At 49.0% G+C, this 22,236-nt stretch overlaps 2 protein-coding genes and 1 long non-coding RNA gene across 5 annotated transcripts in view; 2 read left to right on the forward strand and 1 right to left on the reverse strand.

Moving 5' to 3' along the window:
* LOC127670470 (uncharacterized) overlaps positions 1–22,236 on the forward strand; it is a 215,795-nt gene that overhangs the window by 134,166 nt on the left and 59,393 nt on the right. The window lies entirely within an intron of this gene.
* Positions 4,382–6,288, forward strand: Spryd4 (SPRY domain containing 4). The gene is made up of 2 exons (XM_052164944.1): positions 4,382–4,495; positions 4,799–6,288. The coding sequence occupies exons 1-2, from the start codon at positions 4,411–4,413 to the stop codon at positions 5,335–5,337; spliced, it is 624 nt and encodes a 207-aa protein (XP_052020904.1). The 5' UTR covers positions 4,382–4,410; the 3' UTR covers positions 5,338–6,288.
* On the reverse strand, positions 6,257–22,176 carry Gls2 (glutaminase 2). 3 transcript variants are annotated; one of them, XM_052164927.1, is made up of 18 exons: positions 21,741–22,176; positions 17,013–17,112; positions 16,541–16,662; positions 15,940–16,069; positions 15,270–15,349; positions 14,858–15,021; positions 14,620–14,678; positions 12,315–12,347; positions 12,150–12,208; positions 11,569–11,635; positions 11,372–11,422; positions 11,019–11,195; positions 8,837–8,968; positions 8,605–8,697; positions 8,371–8,432; positions 7,545–7,621; positions 7,043–7,106; positions 6,257–6,936 (listed from the first exon to the last, which is right to left on the reverse strand). In XM_052164927.1, exons 1-18 carry the CDS (start codon positions 21,920–21,922, stop codon positions 6,780–6,782), a joined length of 1,809 nt encoding a protein of 602 aa, XP_052020887.1. In that variant the 5' UTR covers positions 21,923–22,176; the 3' UTR covers positions 6,257–6,779. The 3 variants fall into 3 exon arrangements, with proteins under 3 accessions (XP_052020887.1, XP_052020888.1, XP_052020889.1); XM_052164928.1 differs by lacking the exon at positions 21,741–22,176 and adding an exon at positions 21,494–21,734; XM_052164929.1 differs by lacking the exon at positions 11,019–11,195.

Raw genomic sequence — 22,236 nt, forward strand, 5'->3', positions numbered from 1 at the left:
TCAAAATCTCCATGGCTGAAGAGGTAAAAGACACCAGCAGGGAAAATACTACAACTGTTGTCTTGCAAAAAAGGGCTTGTTGAAATATTGAAATATTTCTGTTTACACTCATATTACCACCTTCAACCTTGCCAGGTTCAGTACCTCACCACCAGGGAACACCATGGAAGAGGACGCAGAAAGAGTGTAAGATCTGGGGCTGAAGAGATGGCTCAGCAGTTAAGAGCACTGGCTGCTCTTCCAGAGGTCCTGAGTTCAATTCCCAGCAGGACCAAAATGGGCTTTGATTCCCTCTTCTGGTGTGCATGAAAACAGAACACACACACACACACACACACACAGGATATAAGAGCTGGAGTCTGGAAGGAGTGTTACACCATCTTGTGAACATGACATAGTCTTGCTGCCAATGAACTCATTGCAGCTACAGTTACCTACACAAGACCTGCACAGTTAGCATTTCAACAGGCAGCAGCAATCAGACTCAGTGGGTTATAAAAGAAGATAAGGAGGAGGGAGAAATGAGAGGGGAAGGCAGATATGTTGAGGGTTGTAGGGGGGAAGAAGAGGGGAAATTTTGAAGTGCATATGACCAAGATACATTATTTACATATATGAAATTATCAAAGAATAAATTAAATTATATCCCTATACCTATAGAACATTTCCATGTGGTTGTCCCATACACATCTCAAACCTAGCTTCTCTAAACTTGATTACTTTCCTCTACTCTCAACATGCTTCTATGTCCTCTAAGGAAGAAACTTATAGATCACCTTCCTTCCTGCCCCAACTCATCAGCCATCTTCCTCTTACACAGCTGGGTCATACCACGGCTTCTCTCAGAACTCCGGAGGCGTAAGACCCTGCTTCTGTGCCTTTTCTGCTTCTCATTTCCCTCCCTTCAACTAATGCTCCACGATGCTTGATGCTTCCAACTTTGCCTTTGCATAAGAATCTAATTTGTCAACCCCACATTGCCCTAAACAGCTCCTGGATATCTGAAAGGGCGGTGTAGATGTCCTCGGAGCATACATGATTGTTTATGATTAAGTCTCAACTTTTCAAGGGTGTTCCCATCCTCTCTGTGTAACCCTCTACAACACTGTGTTCCTCACTGTCTTAGTCAGGGTTTCTATTCCTGCACACACATCACAACCAAGACCAAGAAGCAAGTTGGGGAGGAGAGGGTTTATTGAGCTTACACTTCCAAGTTGCAGTTCATCACTAAAGGAAGTCAGGACTGGAACTCAAGCAGGTCAGGAAGCAGGAGCTGATGCAGAGGCCATGGAGGGATGTTTCTTACTGGCTTGCTTCCCCTGGCTTGCTCAGCCTGTTCTCTTATAGAACCCAGGACCACCAGCCCAGGGATGGCACCACCCACAAGGGGTCCTCCTCCCTGGATCACTAATTGAGAAAACGCCTTACAGCTGTATCTCATGGAGGCACTTCCCAACTGAAACTCCTTCCTCTGTGATAACTCCAGCCTATGTCAAGTTGACACACAAAACCAGCCAGTACACTTATGGTTCCCGAAATTCTCCGTCCTGTTTCTAACCTACAGTTTGTGCTTAAGCTCCCACGCTACCTCAAATCTTTCCCTCTTCTGTTTGTCAAGCCCAATTCTATCATTTGCCCACTAGGATGCATGGAAATATTAAGTATTGTTTATTAACAATAAGGCAGGTGGACTGGAGAGACGGCTCAGTGCTTGTTCCTGAGCCTGAGTTCAGTTCCCAGGACTCACAACCACCTACAACTCCAGCTCAGGGGATCTGGTACTGTCTTCAGTTTCCAAGGACACCTGTACTTATGTATATATCACACACACACACACACACACACACACACACGCATACACACATACACATAATTAAAATAAAATAAATCTTAAGGGCTGGAGAGATGGTTCCAGAGGTCCTGAGTTCAAAAACTGGCAACTACATGGTGGCTCACAACCATCTGTAGTGAGTTCTGATGTCCTCTTCTGGTGTGTCTAAAGACAGCTACAGTGTTCTTATAATAAACAAAGAAATAAATCTACACCTGAAGGGATGGAAAATACGGCCTGACTCTGGTGACCTCAGGAAATCAGGAGTTTAAAATGCTATCTTGCTTTGTTAGAAACTAGGTAAAAGGTCACATTCCAGAGCCCGCCCTTTGTTTAGACCTAGCAGAAAGGCCTTGAATAGGTGATCCTGGCTCCATAGGGTAACTGGAAATGGGCTAAGCTTATCTTGCTTCTGTAAACTTACGTCATTACCCCTAAGCAGGAGTTCACACAGCTGTAGACATTATAGATAACTAATTGGTTCACTGAGCAGGGGCTCCGATAATTTAAACTGATTGGCCTAAAAACTATGGAGTGGTACAAATCAATTGGCTCCCATTTCGCGGGCTCTCCATGCTAAGAAATGATTGGTTTGTGATTCGCAGGCTTTGTCATAAACTTATAAAAGCTGTCTCAATTTGGCACTCGGGGTCCATAGTCCTCTGACCCTGTGTGGTGCACAGTTATGTAACCCAGAATTCTGGAATAAAGAAATCCTCATGCTATTGCATCGAGACCGTTTCTCGCGAGTGATTTGGGTGTCGCCTTCCAGGGTGTGGGGTGCTGGGGCACCCTCGGTTTTTGGGGTCTTACACACCCCTTCCCCCCACCCCACCCCCGACAGGATTTCTCTGTGTAGCCCTGGCTGTCCTAGAACTCACTCCGAAGACCAGGCTGGCCTTGAACTCAGAAATCCACCTGCCTCTGCCTCCCAACTCCTGGGATTAAAGGCATGTGCCACCACGGCCCAGCCAAAGAAATAAATCTTTTTTAAAAAAAAGACATAAATCATCTTAATTATGAAGGAAAGTTTATTTGATGGTAAAAGCAAAATAAGAAATGACAGATGACGCTATTCTCTGAATGAGTATAAAATAATGGAGGTATATCCTCTGGTGATACGTACCTATCTTCCCTGCCACTCAGGTGGCTCTGTCAGAAAGACCCACAGTTCAAATGCTGCCCTACTGCTACAGTGTGAGCTTCAAGGCCAACTTGGGACAACTTGGTGAGACCTTGACTACAAATGAAAACAAACACACAACCGTATCTTAAAAGGGCGAGGAGAGGTGGGAATAAGGAAGCTTAAGTCTAAGCTTAAGTGCTTCAGCTCTCAAGCCAGGATGGACCAGGAATCCTAGAGAAACCCAGTCCTGAAACCGTTCTCCCTTCATTATCCAAACCCGAAGCATTAGCAGAACAGGGCAGAACCTCTCCAGAGGAAATCCCCTCAACATTTTTGCTCCTAAAGGAGAAGGGCTTCATGAACAACCCTCTTGGTCTTTGCCTACGCGCCAGAGCCTTTCCCACCGTGCTACAGTTTCTTTTCTTTGCCATGCCCGCGCGTCCCTTGGTGCTTCCTTTCTCTCGGATATCCATCTCTAGAGTTACGTGACTGAAAAGGCTGAGTCTGACTGAACCCTGGTGGACAGAATGAGTCACTGCAGCCACACACCGCCCCCAACCCCAACCCCAACCCTAACCCCTGACACTTTCAATCCCGTTTATACATTAAAAAAAATAATGAGCACAAGCCATGTCGTTAACCCCAGCACTCCGCGGGCTGAGGCAGACCGATCTTTGTGAATAGACCCTGCCTCAAACAATAATAATAAAAAACACAAGCATAACCTGGCACTTGGGAAATTGAGGCAAGATCTAGAGTTTGAGGCCTGCAAAGGTTACATAGTAACTCTGTCTCAAAAGACCTGAAAACAAGTAAGCTTGTATGCAGACATATTCTGTCTAAAGAGAATACTGAGGCTCTGGGAAATAGATTTATGCTTTTTTTTTTTTTTAATGTGTGTTGCTCTGGGTGTCCTGTTACTTGGTATGTAGAACAAGCTGACCTTGAACTCATAGAAACCTACCTGCCTGCCTCTCCCTTTGCCTCCTGAGGGCTGCGATTAAAGGTGTGTGCCACTCCCCCCCCTACCCAACCCCCCCCCCTTAAACTACTTAAAAAATATTTCTTTTTATCTTTCCAGGCTTGGTGCCCCACACGTTAGTTTCAGCACTTGGGAGGCAGAGGCAGAAGCAGAGGCAGGTAGGGTTTTATGAGATTGAGGCCAGCCGGGTCTACGTAGTGAGTTCCAGGCCAACCCAGGCTACAGGAGACCCTGTTTCAAAACCAAACAAACCAGAAACTCTGTTTACACAGGCTCTCGGGGGAGGGGGTCCTACTGAGTTGAGATATAATCAATACCGTCTCTCCACATATTGATCTAGCTCCCCAGATTAGATATCAGCGAGAGCGCAATTTCTCACGACACGCGCGTCTCGCACCACGTGCTCAGGGCGCGCACCAACGATTGGTCGGTTTCCCCCGGGGGGCGTGCCCCGTGCTTCTATGGCACAAGATGGCGCTGCCCTTTGCACGTTGTTGGAACTTGTACCGCTGGGGGACCAAACGATGGGGGGTCTCCGCCGGCGGATCCCGGAGAGGTAGGCGTGTTTCTTTTTACTCTCTCGCTCCAAAGTAGTCAAGGCGTCATTCCCAGAGCGGGATCAGAGAGCCCCACTCCTCACTTCCCCTCTCTCCCATCTGCGTTGGTCTTGCAAGATTCCAAACCTGGGGCACCGGTTTCTGGCTCCCCCGTCAGTGATTTGCGGCTGCCGGGGCTGCTATACTAAAGCAAGTTAAGTATAGTATACATTTGACTTTTCCCGCTGTCCCGTCATCGCCCGGACTGCTTCGGATCAAACCCAGCCCTAGGGTTACCGGTTGTTCTTTTGCTCTGCCCTCAGGCATCAGTTTCAAACTGGAAGAAAAAACAGCCCACAGCAGCCTGGCGCTCTTCAGAGGTGACACGGGTGTCAAATATGGCTTGGTGGGACTGGAACCCACCAAGGTGGCCCTGAATTTGGAGCGCTTCCGGGAGTGGGCAGTGGTGCTCGCAGACACCACGGTCACCAGTGGCAGACACTACTGGGAGGTAACAGTGAAGCGCTCCCAGCAGTTCCGGATAGGAGTGGCAGATGTGGACATGTCCCGGGATAGCTGCGTCGGTGCAGATGATCGTTCCTGGGTGTTCTCCTTTGCCCAGCGCAAGTGGCACAGCATGTTGGCCAACGAAAAAGCCCCGATTAAGGGTATTGGGCAACCAGAGAAGGTGGGGCTGCTGCTGGACTATGAGGCGAAGAAGTTGAGCCTGGTGGATGTGAGTCAGATCTCTGTGGTCCACACACTACAGACGGATTTCCGGGGCCCAGTGGCACCTGCTTTTGCTCTTTGGGATGGAGAGCTGCTAACCCACTCAGGACTCGAAGTACCCAAGGGTCTTTAATGTGGCCAAGACCCTGAATCATGCTTCTGGTCAGCTTTCTGTTCTTAGTGTCTAAAGCTATTTTATTTTGTCTTAAGCAACTGGTAACTCTCACAACTCGGTTGGGATCCTTCGTGCAATATTGTAGCCATCTTCCCCTGGTCCGTACTCTGTTACAGAGTACAGACAAACTTTGCCAGTTTCCTAGATCATCAGGGGAATTTCCTCCTCAGGCCACTATCTTAGACTGTTCAGCCCTGGGGTCCTGTCTCTCAGCCACTACATCTCTTTCCCTTATCCACATGTGACTTGTTTTGGGGGTTCACCAGATTCTCTAGAGTAAATGATCTCTACCTCTGGCTGGAGGAATGGCAGCCACAGACTTGGCCTTTTCTCTGATACACCTCAGATTCTTGGGTTCTGGCTCCCTCAGTAGTAAGTACCTCAGCATTAGAGATGTCAGTCCAACCCAGATGCAGCTATCCCCACTCCGAGTCCATCTGTCTGCTGGACACCTGATACCTAGGCAGTTTGCCATAACCATTGTGCCAGTTATGTGACAAAGGGAAAGAGATCCTAGGGAGACATGTAGGGCTAGGGTGCCAGAAACGTTACCCTCGATAAGTTCCTTCTGCATATCTGCCCCACTTTAAAGCTCCAGAGAAAAAACAGCAGTTTTACACCACCCATTTTGGAGCCTGTTCAGACCCACAACTCCCATCTCCCATCTTGGCCACAGAATGTACTTAATAAAAGCAGTATTTTGGTTTGAGGAAAAGCTGGTGGAACAGTTGAATATGTATGCGAAATATAGAGTTTGGACTTGTCTGACTCAATGTCTCTGTCTTATTCTGCTTGCTATGATGGTGGTGAACCTGATGATGTCCGAAGGGGAGAAAGAGATTAACTAGATTTAGCAAAAAAAAAAAAAAAAAGACAATTCACGTAATTAAAGTTTATTTGAACACAAAATACGTTGTCTATATATAAAATTGCTGTCAGCAGTCGCAGCATGTCCTGGCTATGATGGACAGATCTCTGCAGACTTCTAAAGCAGGCAATTAGGCTCCCCCGTTTCTCTTGCTCTGTGGCAGATACATAATGCATGTAGCGAGAGGCTCTCCAAGGAAGCTGCTTGTTCGAATGATGATTTCTTCAGAGAGGAAAAGGGGACCTGGGTAAAGAGCCAGCCGGGGCTGCTTTCCAGTGGAGGAAGCCATTTAAGCTGTACCTTAAGGTCTCTGTGACAAGCTCCGCTCAGCTGTCTCCTGAGGCTTTTCCCTGTGCTGTTTTCACTGAGGGAATGCGGCGTTTTGATTCTCATAGAACACACTGGCCGGTGTCACCAAATGGCCTTGTTGATCCCCATGGAAGCAGCTTGCCACAGTATTTTTGGTGGCTGCGGGTTAAATGTGTGGCCCGCTCATGTTTCTTTCTGGAGCAGGGCCTGCCCTGGCCTGCGCTCACACCATGCTCTCTAAATTCTCCTTGGACAGAGTCTCGGCGGCCGCCTCAGCTTGCGGCTCAGAGAGCACGTAGGAGTCATGGTAATCCTGAAGCAGTTTGACCACCTCCAGGTGATTGAACTGCACCGCATCGTCCAGGGGAATGTTGCCCCATCTGTGAGGAACAGGGATCACGGTTAGGCAAAGAGGACACGAGAGAGAGCTACTGTAGCACGCGCATGCGCAGTGGCGGAGGGCGAATCGGAACTAATCCTACTCACCTGTCCTTGACAAAAGGATTCACTTTGCAAGCCTCTATCAGAAATTTGACAACTTCAATGTGCCCTAGGAATACGGGTAGGAGGAAAAAATGAGAGGGTGCAGGCGGGTTCTGCACCGTTTGGGGTAGACCCTCGGTAGCCGGGAGTCTGTACCAAGAGGGGAGGAGAAAAGTCCATACATTTGCTCTTGCCAGCGCCTAGTTACAGTGTCCCTGTCAGCTGAAGGGCCTGTAGACAAAACTGGCCATCGCCCTTTGTGGGCACAGTGATAGGGGTACCCTTGGTAGATGAGAAAGGACCCTCCTCTCTGCTTTTCCTCTCTAACCCTTTGAATACCTTCAGCTGAGCCGGGCAGTGCTGGCACACACGTTAATCCCAGCACTTGGGAGGCAGAGTGTGAATCAAGCCTGGTCTACAGAGCAGGTTCCAGGACAGCCAGGGCCACACAGAGAAACCCTGTCTTGAAAAACAAACAAACAAACAACCCAAACCAAAAAAATACCTTCAGCTGCAGCAACATGTAAGGCCGTGCGGGAATCATAGTCCTTCTGTTCCATATCCATGGCTGACAGAGCAAACCTGAGGGTAGTGGGAAGTTGCGTGGGTTACCTACGGCAGTCTAGAGTCACTCGATAGCATTCACTGTTAAGTGGAAGTTATCCACTTGAGGCCAAGTTCCCTACTTCCAAGGACTACGCTTGTCACAGTGCCTGCCATGAGTTGATGAATTTTTTTTATTGTTGTTGTTTTGTTTTTTTGGATTTTGGTTTTATCGAGACACGGTTTCTCTGTATAGCCCTGGCTGTCCTGAAACTCACTCTGTAGACCAGGCTGGCCTCGAACTCAGAAATCTGCCTGCCTCTGCCTCCCAGAGTACTGGGATTACAGGCGTATGCCACCATGCCTGGCTGATGAATTTTTTTTAAGATTTATTTATTTCATGTATATGAGTACACTGTAGCTGTCTTCAGACACACCAGAAAAAGGAATTGCATGACATTACAGATGGTTGTGAGCCACTATGTGGTTGCTGGGAATTGAACTCATGACCTTTGGAAGAGCAGTCAGTGCTCTTAACCGCTTAGCCCCCTGTAAGTCCTTGGGGCTTGAAAGGCTGTGACACCTGAAATTGTTCTCTGGCTGCCACAGGCACATATAAAAATGTGCAACTGGGGAAACAGAGGCATGTGTACACACATGACCATGCAGACACTTACTTAAATGTAGCTTGTGTACACTGGAGCATTTAGCAGTTTGCGACACTGTATCCTAGTAAGATGTCTGACTGGGAGTATTTCATTACATTTACTTAGTCATAATAGAATTACCTTCGCAGGGCTGAGACATCTCCACTATATGCAGCAAATAACAGGTTCACCACGGTCTTGTTCTGAAACACACATTGCACCCACCTGAGACCAACTGTGGCTGTGAATCCATCCACACCCAGCTCTACCCCGTGACCCTCCTCCATGGACTCTTTACCAAGGCCACTGCTGAAGTGTCGTGGAAGGTTTGATACCTTTTAAAATATCCTTTAGGCTCCCCGGGGCCTTCCTTACCCGAACTTCTCCTCCCTCCCTCCGTGGGTCTAACTTCCGAGCACAGTGCCGCAGGTTGTCGTAGTTGTGGAAGTTAAAGAGAGACACCAGCTTCTAGAAGGAGAAGCAGAAGAATTGTCGACTTATCCCTTCCTTGCCTTTCCCGGGAGCTCACAGTTGCTCTGACTATAGTGCTCACCACTGACTCATTCTCGATCAAACAGTATTAAGTGCTGTATGCAGAACAACTCACCTGGCAGAAATTGATGCCCCTCTGGCTGTTCCCCAGCTTGTCTAAGGGCGGTGACAGACACATCATCCCCATGACATTGGGTACAACCAGGAGGATGGCTCCTGACACAGCTGACTTGGCTGGCAGGCCCACCTGAGGAACAAGGTAGATGAGTCAAGGGATTGCAAGGGCAAAGCCACACCCACCTCAGCCTCTTAGATTATTTATCTGCCTCCGACTACTGTCTTCTACCTACTACTGTCTTCTACCGTGTGCATCAGTACAGTTAGGGAATGCTTGCTGAGACACCAACAGCATTCTGCTGGGTGTTGTGCTCAAACCAGGAAGTGCTCTCCAACCTTCCCTTTAAAAAGAAAAATTACTTTTTAACTTTATGTATAGGAGTGTATGTATGTGTACCACATGTGTGCCTACTGCCCAGGGAGGCCAGAAGAGGGCAATGGATCCTGTGAAGCTGAAGCTACAGATGGTTGTGAGCACCTTGTGGGTGAGCTGAGCCCAGGTCCTCTCCAAAAGCAGCAGGAGCTTTTCTCTAAAACACAGCCATCTATCTCTCCAGCCCCAGGGAATGGCCTCTCAGTCACCTTCTATTCCGGTGGTTGAAGACAGACAAAAAGATAAGCAGGGGCTTTCAAGATGGCTTATCAGGTGAAGGTGCTAGCTGTACAAGTCTAGCAACACGAGTTTGTTCCCCAGACCCCATGTAAAGGTGGGTGGAGAGAAAAACCTTTACAAAGTTGTCCTCTGACCTCCACAGATGCACCATCATGCACATATACACTCATGATAAATACACTTTTAAAGTTTAAAAATGGGACCTGGGGGCCGGGAGAGATGGCTCAGTGGGAGACCAGGGTTTGGTTCAGAATACCTGCATGGCAGATCACAACTGTCTGTCAGTTCCACTGCATGCACATGGGACATGAACAAAACACACATACACATAACTTAAAAAGGAATAAAAGTTTTTCTGAGACAGTGTTCCTCAAACCAGAGATTGTCCTGCCTCTTCCTCCCAGGCACTGGAATATATATATATACTTTTTTTTAAATGAGGGGGGACCTGGAGAATTGGCTCAATAAGTTTTTGCAAAGGACCCAAGTTCAATTCCAAGCACCAGACCTGGCAGGCCCACAACCACCAGTAACTCCAGTGTGTGTGTGGTCCAACACCTCCACACCCTGTACAAACCCCTTCCAATAATAAAAACAAATCTTTATAAATACACAAGCAATTACAGCAAGCACAGAAAAGGAAAAAGGACCAGGGTGGAGGTACTTTTGTTTGAGATAGAGCAACCAGAAAAGTCTCCAGGGCTGGGGATGAGGTTTATTGTGGTACAGCACTTGCCCAAGGTGGGTTGGATCCCCAATGCCAAATCAAAGAAGAAGAAAGACCAGGCTAAGTGCGTGACTGTCATTCCAGTACTTGAGAGGATGAGGCAGGAGGATCACTGACTCTGAGGCTACCTCAGCTGCACAGTGAGAGCCTGTCAAGGGGGAACAGAGGGGGAAGTCAGCCAAGCCTCTCCTTGGAGCTGGATCTAAGATGGGAGCCAGCTGTGTAAAGGGACTCTATATCTGAGCAATGTGATGCATTTGACGAAATCCCCTAAAGATTCTTTTTCTTTTTTAAAGAATGTCATAGGCTTACACATTTTTATTTATTTTTTATTTATATTTGTTCTGTTTTGTTTTGTTTTGAGAGAGTTTCTCTGTATAGTCCTGGCTGTCCTGGAACTCACTCTGTAAGCCAGGTTGGCCTCGAACTCAGAAATCCATCTGCCTCTGCCTCTGCCTCTCTGCCTCTGCCTCTGCCTCTGCTTCTGCCTCTGCCTCTGCCTCCCAAGTGCTGGGATTAAAGGCGTGCACCACCACTGCCCGGGTTTTTATTTTTTTATAATTATTTATTATTATAAGTAAGTATACTGTAGCTATCTTCAGACACACCAGAGGGCATCAGATCTCATTACAGATGGTTGTGGTTGCTGGGAATTGAGCTCAGGACCTTTGGAAGAGCGCTCTTGCCCGCTCAGCCATCTCTCCAGCCTCCCCCCAAGGATTCTTAGCCTATTTGCCTGGCTAGCTGTTTTATAAAGGAGACAAGAGTCAGCCTCACCCCAACCCCCTCCTGCTGACACTGGGATCATGGCAGACAGACAGCAGGGCCAGGAACACTCACATGGAAGGCAAACTGGCCAGAGAAGTCATACATGCCACAGGAATGCATGAGGCTGAGGGTGTTGCGCACGGCTTCAGCGCTCAGCACACTCTCCCCCGTGATGGGGCAGATGCCGCCATTGGCCAGGGTGGCCGCCATGACGCTGCCCGACTCGCAGGTCACCTCCACAGAGCACAGCTACAGAGACAAGAGAGGTCAAAGGGCGGCGTGGACTCGAACACAGTAACGCAGAATAACGTTCTCGACAGGTAGATCTTTCAGCACGTTCCCACAGAACCACGGGAAAGGGGTGTCTACCGTGTAACAGGAGGGTACCCTGTCCCGTTCCCTTGACCCGGGGAGTGTTTGCTTACCTGGAAATAGAGATCAAGGGCAGACATCATGTCTACTCCCTTAGGGAAGCACTGCAAAGAAGAACAGGGTGAAGCATCTCTTCAGGACGTAATCTCACACTGTCAGGGGCGGGGGTGAGGGGCTCACACAGCCCGACCACCTGCCCTTGACCCGGCAGTGGAACTCTCGGGGTCACTCAGAAGAAGGTCCCACTTACCTTCTTCTCCTTGAGGTAATAGCCAATGGCGTAATTCCGATCCCCAGTCTCCTTCTCTGACTGGAATCTGAAGCAAACACCAAATTTAGTGCTTGAAGCTTAAGGGGGTGGGCAGGGGGGAAGAGGGAGTGTACCTTTCCTAGGATACAGAATTCCATTGCCTGTGTCAGACTGAAAGCAGTGCCTTCAGAGTCTCACAGAGCACTAGTGGGAACTTCTGAACCTGAGCAAATACCTAGTTAATGTAAACAAAGAGAAACAAAACCCACCCAGAGCCGTCTGGTGGCTCTGTCTAGGAAACCTGGCGAGGTGTTTGGCTCTGAGCCTTGTTGAGGGCCTCAGCACAAGCCAGCAAGCTGCCCTTCTCATTGCGTGGTAATTGACACGGGACGCTATTCCTCCAAGTAAATAAATGTCAACGAAGAAACTCGGAGGAAGCTATTGTATTGGAGAATTTCCCCTCAAATTTCTTCCTACAATGATATATATTCCTGTTTCCCTTCCCTCCTCGCCTTCCTCCCCAGGCACACACATACTCAACAGTTCATCCTACTCAGCCAATTCCCTAATCAGAGTCTTACGTGGCATTGCTGAACCCCATGAATTCATTCCCAGCCATCTTGTTCAGATACTGTAACACCTGGAAGAGAAGAGGGGGCAAGAAAGACATCTTTATACTAAGGTCCCTTAGCAAACACACCCAGGCTGATTCGGCCCTCAGAACCCCTCTGCCCTCGTGAACTTACAAAATCGAACTTCTCGGCTTTGTTACAGTCCATCTGCATGGAAGGAAAGGGAAGTAATCAGTATCCCAATCCTGGGAGGATGGGGAGGGGCAGGAGGGCTGGAGGGCGTAGCCAAGCCTTGTGACTGGGAATGTTACATTTTGTTTTTGTTTTTATTTTTTTATTTATTTATTTTTGGTTGGTTGGTTGGTTTTTGGTTTTTTGGATTTGTTTTTTTCGAGACAGGGTTTCTCTGTGTAGCCCTGGCTGTCCTGGAACTCACTCTGTAGACCAGGCTGGCCTCGAACTCAGAAGTCCCCCTGCCTCTGCCACCCAGAGTGCTGGGATTACAGGCGTGTGCTGTTGTTTTTAAGATTTATTTATTATATGTAAGTACACTGTAGCTGTCTTCAGACTCTCCAGAAGAGGGCATCAGATCTTGTTATGGATGATTGTGGTCTATCATGTGGTTGCTGGGATTTGAACTCAGGACCTTTGGAAGGACAGCTGGAGCTCTTAACTGCTGAGCCACCTCGTCAGCCCAGAATGTTACATTTTACAAAGCCTTTTGTTTGCTCTGAGACAGGCCTGGGTTGTCCAGGCAGTCCAAGAACTGTGGCTGAGTGTTCCTCTGCCTTGGAGTAGCTGATGCTATAAGCCTGGAACCCTTCTTGTTTAAGCAGCTGAGACTTTTTTGCATGCAGGTTTGTGTAGTCTAGTGGTAGAGAAACCCAGACCACTAGCCTGTGCGGCGATGCACACCTATAATCAGAGCTCTCGGGCGGTTGAGGCAGGAGGACTGTTGGAACAAAATGTAAATTATCAAGGAATGAGAATGCAGATAACCTCACCCCATCTATCTGCCTCTCCTCTCTCCAGGCTCACCCCTTCTGTCTCCAATTCTGTCTCTAAGTTCTACCTTATCTATGATTACTACTATCCATTTGATTTACTTATTTACTTTTAAATAGAGGTCTCCCATATCTCAGCTAGCCTTGAACTTCTGACATTTTTTATTTTTTGTTTTTATGTATATGAGCACACTGTAGCTGCTTTCTGTTTTTTTTTTTTTGTTTTTTTTTTTTGTTGTTGTTTTTTTTTTTTCGAGACAGGGTTTCTCTGTGTAGTTCTGGCTGTCCTGGAACTCACTCTGTAGACCAGGCTGGCCTCGAACTCAGAAATCCACCTGTCTCTGCCTCCCAAGTGCTGGGATTACAGGCGTGCGCCACCACCGCCCGGCAGTAGCTGCTTTCTGACACACCAGAAGAGGGTATCAGAACCCATTACAGATGGTTGTGAGCCACCATGTGGTTGCTGGGATTTGAATTCAGGACCTCTGGAAAAGCAGTTGGTGTTCTTAACTGCTGAGCCACCTCTCCAGCCCATGATTTTTCTTTCTACTACCAGGATTGAAACTAAGACCTCAGGTATGCCGGTCAAATGCTCTCTCTGCTCCTCATCTTGATCCCCAGAAAGATTGATAAGAAACAAAAGAACGATTTCTTTTTAGCAGTGCCAGAGATTGAAGTACATGGTAGAGCAAATGTTCTACCCAAATATTCTTCATCCCCAATTCTGGAGCTAAAGAGTTTTAGTTGACTTAGAAGAAAATGAGACGAGGCAGGTCCCAAGAGGGCTGCAGACAGGACTCTCCACAACAGGGAGGTATGCTCGCCTTAGCGGTGTGTGCGCATACAAACACCCACACACACCAGGCTCACTTTGGATCAGCTATGGAAGTCAATGCTCCAGGACTCTGACACCTGAATTCTAGGGGGAAGGGTTCCTAACACCACCTTCCTCAGGAGGGGCCGTGATTGGCCCCAGAGCAGTCGCTGCCCACACTGCTCCTGAGTTCTTGCTCAAGCCCTGGGAGACCTGCAGCTGATGGGCCTGTCAGACACCCCTTGCTCAAGGCCAACTCACAGCTCCAGGTGACGTGAATGACTGCCCTGGACTGGCCATTCACCCTTCTGTCAGCATATCTCTCACCCAGGAGTGGCCAATCAATGCCTGATGGTGTTGTCCTCCCCCTGCCTTTGGCATTTGTCTCTTGGTCCTAGGCAGAGGTCACGTCCTGCTCATAGAACTCTGGGAGGGGGCAGGGAGCATATGGGGCAAGGGAAGGGATGTGGCAGTTGTCACTGTCATCCACAGCTTATAGCACAGGACTTCCTGATGCATTTTCCCATACCTCTCATTAACTCTCAAATGATTCAGGACCCCCCCCCCCCCCAATCTGCTTGGAGAGCTGAACAGATACCGGGACGAAGGGATACAGGGAGCTGGAGAGCATTACCTTTCAGAAGGTTAGAAGGGCACTGACCTTGATCAGGGAGCTGACCACAATGGCACCAGCATTGACCATGGGGTTATGGGGGATTCCTGGGGAAATACAAACTGCTCAGTCTTGCCAGTCACTAACGAAAGCCAACTCTACACTGTTCCCACTCTGAAACTAATTGGGGCTGATGGATGAGAGCAAAGGCTGACACACAAAGGAGGCAGTGAGGCGCGGGGCTCAGGAGAAGGCAGGTATGAACTTGAGCCCCCGAGATGCTCACCTTCCTCGTTGAGGGAGAGTTTGTTATAGCGCAGACCGCTGGGTTCCTTGCCCACAAACTTGTGCACGTAGTCAGTGCCTAAGGTGCTCACGGAGATGGCGTAAGTGAGGGGCTTGACACAGGACTGCAGGCAGAAGGGGATCTTCGTGTGGCCCACAGAGTGCCTGGAGACAGACAGGTACCAGGAAAGGGGCGGGCTTTGTTCAGCGCATGCGCCCTGCAGGTCCTGCCTCTCACCCAGCATCTTTATTTGTTTGTTTGTGAGACAGGGTCTATCGGCAGAGCCCTGGCTGTCTAAGACTCAGTATGATACCAGGCTGGCCTCATACTCACAATATCCTCCAGCCTTTGCCTCCTCAGTACTGAGATTAAAGGCGTGCGCTACAAGGCCCGGCATCACCCAGCATCTTACCGCTGCCCATCCACGGTGCACAGGGAGACGCCCCAAAGGTCTGGGTTTGACTTGGCCAGGTGAGGGATGTAGGCTGCAACCTGAGCATAAATGGGTAGAGAAAAGGGGGACAGGTGACTGCGGAGAACAACACATCTGTACTCGGGGTCAGAAACCCTCAGGGAAAAGTTAAAATCTGTCCCCTGCATGGGAAACGGATTCCCTTTTGCATACTGCTTCTGGAAACAACCAAGCCTTTAGTCCCCGGCAACCTTACATCTCTGTAATCCAAACAGTAGAGCCCACAAAATAAAAAATGGCAATTCTAGGACTGGGTTCTCAGGTTCTGTCCCTGTCAGTCTCCCTGAAGGCTGGACTGAATCTCTTTACTCCAAGACAGGGTCTCCCTATGTAACCAATACTGACCTCAAACTTCTGAATCTGTCCTAGCCTAACCAGAGCTGGGTCTAAAGGCCTGTCCCACCAAACCCTAGCTTCTGCCATCCATGCCCACAAAGTCCTGAGCCACACGCTGTTAGAATCACACGTGACGACAACGAAACCATGTTCTCAACTTCAGAGGCACTGCTTATCCATCACTGAATCCACAGCCCCAAGAAGCCTCTGAGAAGCACTGTGCATCTGGCCAGGGCCCCCTCCCCCACCCCTCCCTCGCTCCCTTGGCCCTCACTTGGCCTCCGGTGGGCTCTTTGGCATCCTCAAATATGCGATCCACGTGGCCCGTGAACTCCTCAAAATCAGGGATGACAAACTTCTTCCGGAATGCCTGAGTCAGGAGCACAATGTTGCTGCTCACGCACCTGGATCCCAGATACGAGTGAGTGTGTTAGGAGCTGGAGAGACACAGCTGGGGCTCACGCACCTGGGGCTCACAGCTGGGAATCACACAGCTGGGGCTTCCATGGGGGCCGCGGAAGTTGTGGGTAAAGAAGGTTGAAGCGTTCATCTGGTTTTGGACTAGCAGCTATGTGACTTTTGGCATATCACTTTTTCTCCCTAGATTTAAATTTCCTAACCTCTAAAATGACATGTTCTAAAGACATGGGAAGATATCTCAAGACAGTCTGAGAAAAATATTAAAATCAGAATAACCATAGCTATGGGCTTTAGTATTGAGAAATCCTAATATATACAGACATATATATGTATGAGGACATGCAGAACATCTTCTAGAAGCTGCTAACAAAATGAAGGGTTGAACTGTTTAATTCCCAAGGCCTTTCCTCCTACAGAACTGTTCTGGGGGCAATGCTCATCTCTGGGGCTCTCACTTTTGGAAGAGCTCTCGGTCCAAGAGGCCACCGCTGCTGGACTCTTGGACCATGCGTTGCATCTTGCTCATGCAGTCCTGGAGCCGCGGGTCTGACGTCTGCAGTCCAGTGGCCTTCAGGGCCTTTGGGGGAAAGAAGAGGTCTGGCTAGGTCAGCCAAGGACAGCAATCCATGCCTCAGTCTTTCCCAATAGATACTCAAGTCACTCCACCCCAATTACAACTGGTAGAACAAAGTGGCTTTGGGACTTTGAAGGCTAGCAAGTCTCTTGCCACATCTCATGAAAGGTGTTCTCCTCTGGACTTGGAGGAGGGATGACACTGGCTCTTTAGCCCAGGCAGCCACTAGCCCTCTGTATCTGCCATCCCTTGGTGGCAGCCTTTAGTGACCGTGCACCGTTCAACCATCGTCTTCACAGGTCCCAGAGACCCTAAGGAACCAGGGCTCTCGGAACAGGCAGACAGCCACTTACCGTGGTGAACTTGTGGATGGGGATACGTTCCTGTCCCTCTGCAATGGTGTAGAAAAGCAGATCACCAAGTCGAGGCAGCATGCCACTGTTTGAGGTGTCACTGTTTGGGGGAAGAGACGGGAAGGCAGGAGCCTGAGGATACTCCCTCCTTCTCCTCCTAGAACGTGGACCTGTCATGGGGTGTCATCCTAGGCTTTGAGCCACCTGGCAGATTCTCTGATCCTAACCTTCACTCCAGCGTGAGACGTTGTTAATCTTACTCTCTGGTCTCTTTGAAAAGGCACTCTGAACCTTTCAGTCCTTTCTTTTGAGTGCCCTTCTATTAAGTAAGATACACTATCTTGGCCGGGCGGTGGTGGCGCACGCCTGTAATCCCAGCACTCTGGGAGGCAGAGGCAGGCAGATTTCTGAGTTCAAGGCCAGCCTGGTCTACAGAGTGAGTTCAGGACAGCCAGGGCTGTACAGAGAAACCCTGTCTCGAAAAAAACAAATCCAAAAAAAAAAAAAAAAAAAAGAGAGAGAGAGATTATTAAAGATACACTATCTTTTACTTTGCCTTTCTGAATTGTCTGTATGTGATGGGCCTGTGTGAGTATGTGTGCTGAGGAGCCCAGAGGTATAGGACCTTTGGAGGGTGGTCGAGCGCTGCCAACCTGAGTGCTGAGAACTGAACTCAGCCCTCCCGCCATCCCCCTGGGAGAACACCTAACCTCCTGGCTGCCTCTCCGGCCCTACTGGAGCAGCCTTCTAAACCCTTCCACTTCCACGTGTCCAGCAAACACTGGAAACATGGCGCGTCCAGCCTGGTTTGCATCTTTCCTCGTGTTTCCCACAGTACAGACGGAAACACAGAATCAGTCTGACTGTTCCCACACTGCATCTACACTGAATTGGTGACTAACACTGGACAAATCCATCTTCCTATTTTCTCTCAAATCCACCCTGCTTCTCTCCTGCAGTGTGCCGGGAAGAGCCCTTCTTTGCTCCCAATTGCCATATGACCTGAGGTAGGCCACTTAATATCACCTATCTGTGGAATAAAGATAGAAATGGCCACCTCACACAGGGGGTATGAGGCCTAACTAAGACCTTACTCCATGATAAACTGCCCGACAGAAAGTCAGCCGATCACCAGCCTCCTGTCTGCCTCTGCCTCTTGGGTGCTGAGACAGTGTTTAAGAAGGCTCCATTTAGCCCAGGCTGGATTTGAACTTGATATATAGCTACATATCATCTTGAACTACCAACATCTCCAGTGCTAGAACTATTCAGGTGTAAAAAGTAACATTTTCTCAGATGTCCACTGCCTTGTAAGACAGGTCTAGACTGGGAGCCTCTCCCAGTAATCCCAGAGCTCTTGGGAGGCAGATGTAGGAAGATCAACAAAGACCCCAAGCCAACTAGGTCTTCAGAGAAGTTCTAGGCCAAGCAATGCTACTACTGGAACCCCGTCTCAAAACAAATAGAGAGATGCCTGTAATCCTAGCTCTTCAGAAAGTGGAGGAGAGTTCAGGGTCCCACACACATCATTTTAGGCCAGTTTAGGCTATATGAGACTCTTAAAAAAAATAAACACAAAAACTGGTTGGATTTCCAGAATCCAGATCAAAACTGTCTCTAATTCTAGCTGCAGGGGACCTGACATTCTCTTCTGGCCTCCCCAGGGCACAAGGCACACACGAGTGGTTCACAGACAAAATATCCATACACACAAGATAAACATAAAATAAAACTTTAAAAAACGGAATATAGGGTAAGCAAGATGGCTTAACGGAAAAAAAGTGCTTGCTATGCAACTGTGGCAATGTGAGTTTGACCCACGAAGCCCCAGAAGCCACATAATGGTGGGAGGAGAGAGACAGCTTCACAAAAGTGTCCACTGACCTCCACATGCACATGTGGCACACTGGGACTCAGATACAAACACTAATTAAAGATCAGCTAAAAAATAACTTCATAAATGGAAAATATAGCTTACCAAATAATATAAATATAATTTTATTTGTTAAATCATAAGCATATACATATATAACATATATGACACATATATCAGTATTTTTCTTTAAAGATTTATTATATGTAAGTACACTGTAACTGTCTTCAGACACACCAGGAGAAGGCACCAGATTTCATTACTGATGGTTGTGAGCCACCATGTGGTTGCTGGGATTTGAACTCAGGACTTCGGAAGAGCAGTCAGTACTCTTAATCGTTGAGCCATCTCTCCTGCCCTGATATATCACCGCATTGACTAATCTCTAATACTGGGATTTTACTTCTCATCTTTGATTTATCTAGGGTTTTGTTGTTGTTGTTGTGTTGTTGTAGTCATTGATGTTCTAAGACAAGGTCTCTCTATGTAGGCCTGGCTGTCCTAGAACTTACTATGTAGTTTAGGCTGTCCTCAAACTCACAGAAATCTGCCTGCCTCTGCCTCCTGAGTAGTGGGACTAAAGGTGTTTGCCACCACACCCAGCCTAGTGCCCTGAGAGGTCAAAACAAACCAGATACTCTAGTACTAGAGTTAGGGGCAGTTGCGCTAACCACCAAGAGGGTGCTGGGAACTGAGCATGGGCCCTCTTCAAGAGTATCAAAGGGCTGAAGAGCTGGCTCAGTGGTTAAGAGCAGTTGTTCTCAAAGAGCACCTGGGTTCAATTCCTACTACCCACATAGTGGCTCAGAACCATCTGTATCTCCAGATGGTTCTGGATTCAACACCTCCTCTGACCTCAGCAGGTTTGCATGTGGTACTTGTACAGAAAACATCCACATACGTTTTAAAAAAAAATTCATAAAGGGAGCAGGGTGGTGGGTGGTGGTGGCAACTGCAGACACACCTCAGCACTGGGAAGCAGAGGCAAGAGGATATTTGTCAGTTTGAGGACAGTCTACTACTGAGGGAGTTTCAGGACAGCCAGGGTTACAAAAAGAAACCTTGTCTCAAAAAAGAAAGAAAGAAAGAAAGAAAGAAAGAAAGAAAGAAAGAAAGAAAGAAAGAAAGAAAGAAAGAAAGAAAGGAAAGAAAAGAAAAAAGAAAAGAAAAGAAAAGATACAAAAAGTATCAAGTGCTCTTAACTTCTGAGCCATCTCTCTAGCACCTTTCACACTATTTTAACTGTTTCCTGAGTCCTGTGTATGAATGCCCACAGGAGTGCCTGGGATTTACAGATGGTTGGGAGCCATCACACGGTGTGCTGGAAATCAAACCAGGTCCTCTGCCAGAGTGACAAGTACTCTGACTGAGTCACCTCTCGAGCCCTACACTATATATTTTTAAATAATCAGAATTACAATGCATTTCCTTTTTGCCCACCTCCTTTACTCTCCAAACACAGAAACCTCTCTCCCTGTTAACCCTTCTACCCAGGGAGCCAAGGTTCAAGACCTTCACCAATAAGTTCCCTGAGACACAAGCAGTCACAGAAAACTAGGTCTCCTAAAAATATTCTGTCACAGCGAGGTGGGAGTGCTGTATGCCTTTAAATCCCAGCACTTGGGAGGTGGGGACAGGTAGACCTCTGAGTTAGAGGCCAGCCTGGGCTACAGAGTGAGTTCCAGGACAGCCAGAGCTACACAGAGAAAGCCTATCTTGAAAAAAAAAACCACACAAACAATTCTGTCACCTACTGCAGTAAATTGTGATGTGTACAGGGGACTCAGGGATGCCTCTGACTTCCCACCCCAAAAACTGTACGGGGGGAGGGGGGTTATGGTGTTTGCTTATCCCATCGTATTGGTGGTAAGGTAGTTTGCTGAGTCAGTCTGGCTCATTTAATGATGGTGTGCATATGTTTCTAAGTATCATTAAGTAGATGTGATAGCGAAAATGGTCCATTTCCTATTCTGCTATAATGGGGCATGAGCTACCAGGACAAGGTCTAGCTGGATGTCTAACGATAACAAGATTTCCTGTGCTCAGAAAACACATCTTGGGCGTGAGGAGAAAGCACACAACCACCAAGCATTCCTGGGCAGTGTGTGTGTTGGGGTTGAGGGGATCGATTTCCTTCCTGGGTTGAAGATGAACCCAAAGCGGGGAAAACTCTTCAATTCAGAGAGACTGAGCAACATAATAGCTCTGACTGGTTTAGAAACTGTCTCACGATTTTCTCATTTATGAAAAAGCACATTCCACGACCAAGTTGGAAACTTGCTATCAGTGCACGTACGATAGATAATTCCACGGTTAAGCTCTGCTACAAAAACACTCCGGACACATACGCACATACGTGAGCATCAGCAATGACGCACACCACACATTACCCACTGACGACACGCAGAAACAAGAAACACCACAGTCAGAGCCAGGCACACTTGGACCTGGGGCAGGAAGCTGTTCCACATCCACAATATCCCCTAAAATACCGGGGCCAGAGAAGAAAGAGAGGCTGGGGATGGGCAGGTGTGCACTCGGCCCTGCACTCAGACACGTGCACCAAGCAACACTCCGCGCCCATCTGCGTTCCCAAATAAGTACGCACCTTGGACAGGCATCATCTCGAAGACCGACCTGCCCAAACGCCCTCCCGGGCGGACAGCACCTGACCGCCCGAGCGCGGCGGACCCAAAGCCCCACATCTAAAGGAAAAGGCATCGCAGGCTAGTGAGCGCGGAGAGATGAGATGAGATGCGCTCGCTCTCCGGGGAAGGGGACTCCCAGGGAGCTAGCGAGCACGACAGTGGGAGTGGGAGCCAGCCTGTCCCCTGCCCCTGTCCCGCGAGCCTTACTGATCCAAGTGCTGCGGCTGGTGGCTGCGCGGCGTCCCCCTGCCCTGCGCCGCGGCCTCACCGAGGTAGTACCGGACGCCCCCGCCCAGGAGCGGGCCCCGGCTCGGGTGACCCCAGTCTCCCCGCCGACCGTGGCTGCCCGCGCGGCTCAGCGCGTTCTGCAGAACCCTCATGGAGCGCATGCCCCCGGCGCGCCGCCCGCTCGGCCCGGGCGCTCCAGACGTGCGAGCGGCGGCGAGGAGGGAGGGGCGGAAGAGTGGCGGGCGAGACTAGGAGCCCCAGAGCAGTCCCGGGGCCAGCCGAGCCTGCCGGAGGGAGGACCGGCCCGGAGGGAGGGGCTGGGGCCCGGGGAGGGGCCAGGACGGGGGCGACTCCGACCCCGCAGGTGCACCCATAGCCCTTTCACGGCCTCCAGCCAGGCACGCCACCGGTTCGATTGAGGAGAAGCCGAAGGCGGCTGGGCGGGGAGGGGCGTGGTCAGGAGTCAAAATGAACA

Source organism: Apodemus sylvaticus, chromosome 20 (genome assembly GCF_947179515.1).
Source record: "Apodemus sylvaticus chromosome 20, mApoSyl1.1, whole genome shotgun sequence".
Taxonomy (NCBI): Eukaryota; Metazoa; Chordata; class Mammalia; order Rodentia; family Muridae; genus Apodemus; species Apodemus sylvaticus.

Bases quoted from the DNA above. Each gene is read 5' to 3' on its own strand.
- Spryd4 (XM_052164944.1), top strand. From the start codon at position 4,411: ATGGCGCTGCCCTTTGCACGTTGTTGGAACTTGTACCGCTGGGGGACC. The intron at 4,496-4,798 runs GTAGGCGTGTTT...CTCTGCCCTCAG, and splicing joins CGCCGGCGGATCCCGGAGAG to GCATCAGTTTCAAACTGGAA.
- Gls2 (XM_052164927.1), bottom strand. From the start codon at position 21,922: ATGCGCTCCATGAGGGTTCTGCAGAACGCGCTGAGCCGCGCGGGCAGC. The intron at 11,196-11,371 runs GTAAGCAAACAC...TTGTCTCTGTAG, and splicing joins CCCTTGATCTCTATTTCCAG to CTGTGCTCTGTGGAGGTGAC. The intron at 7,622-8,370 runs GTAATTCTATTA...CACTACCCTCAG, and splicing joins GATGTCTCAGCCCTGCGAAG to GTTTGCTCTGTCAGCCATGG.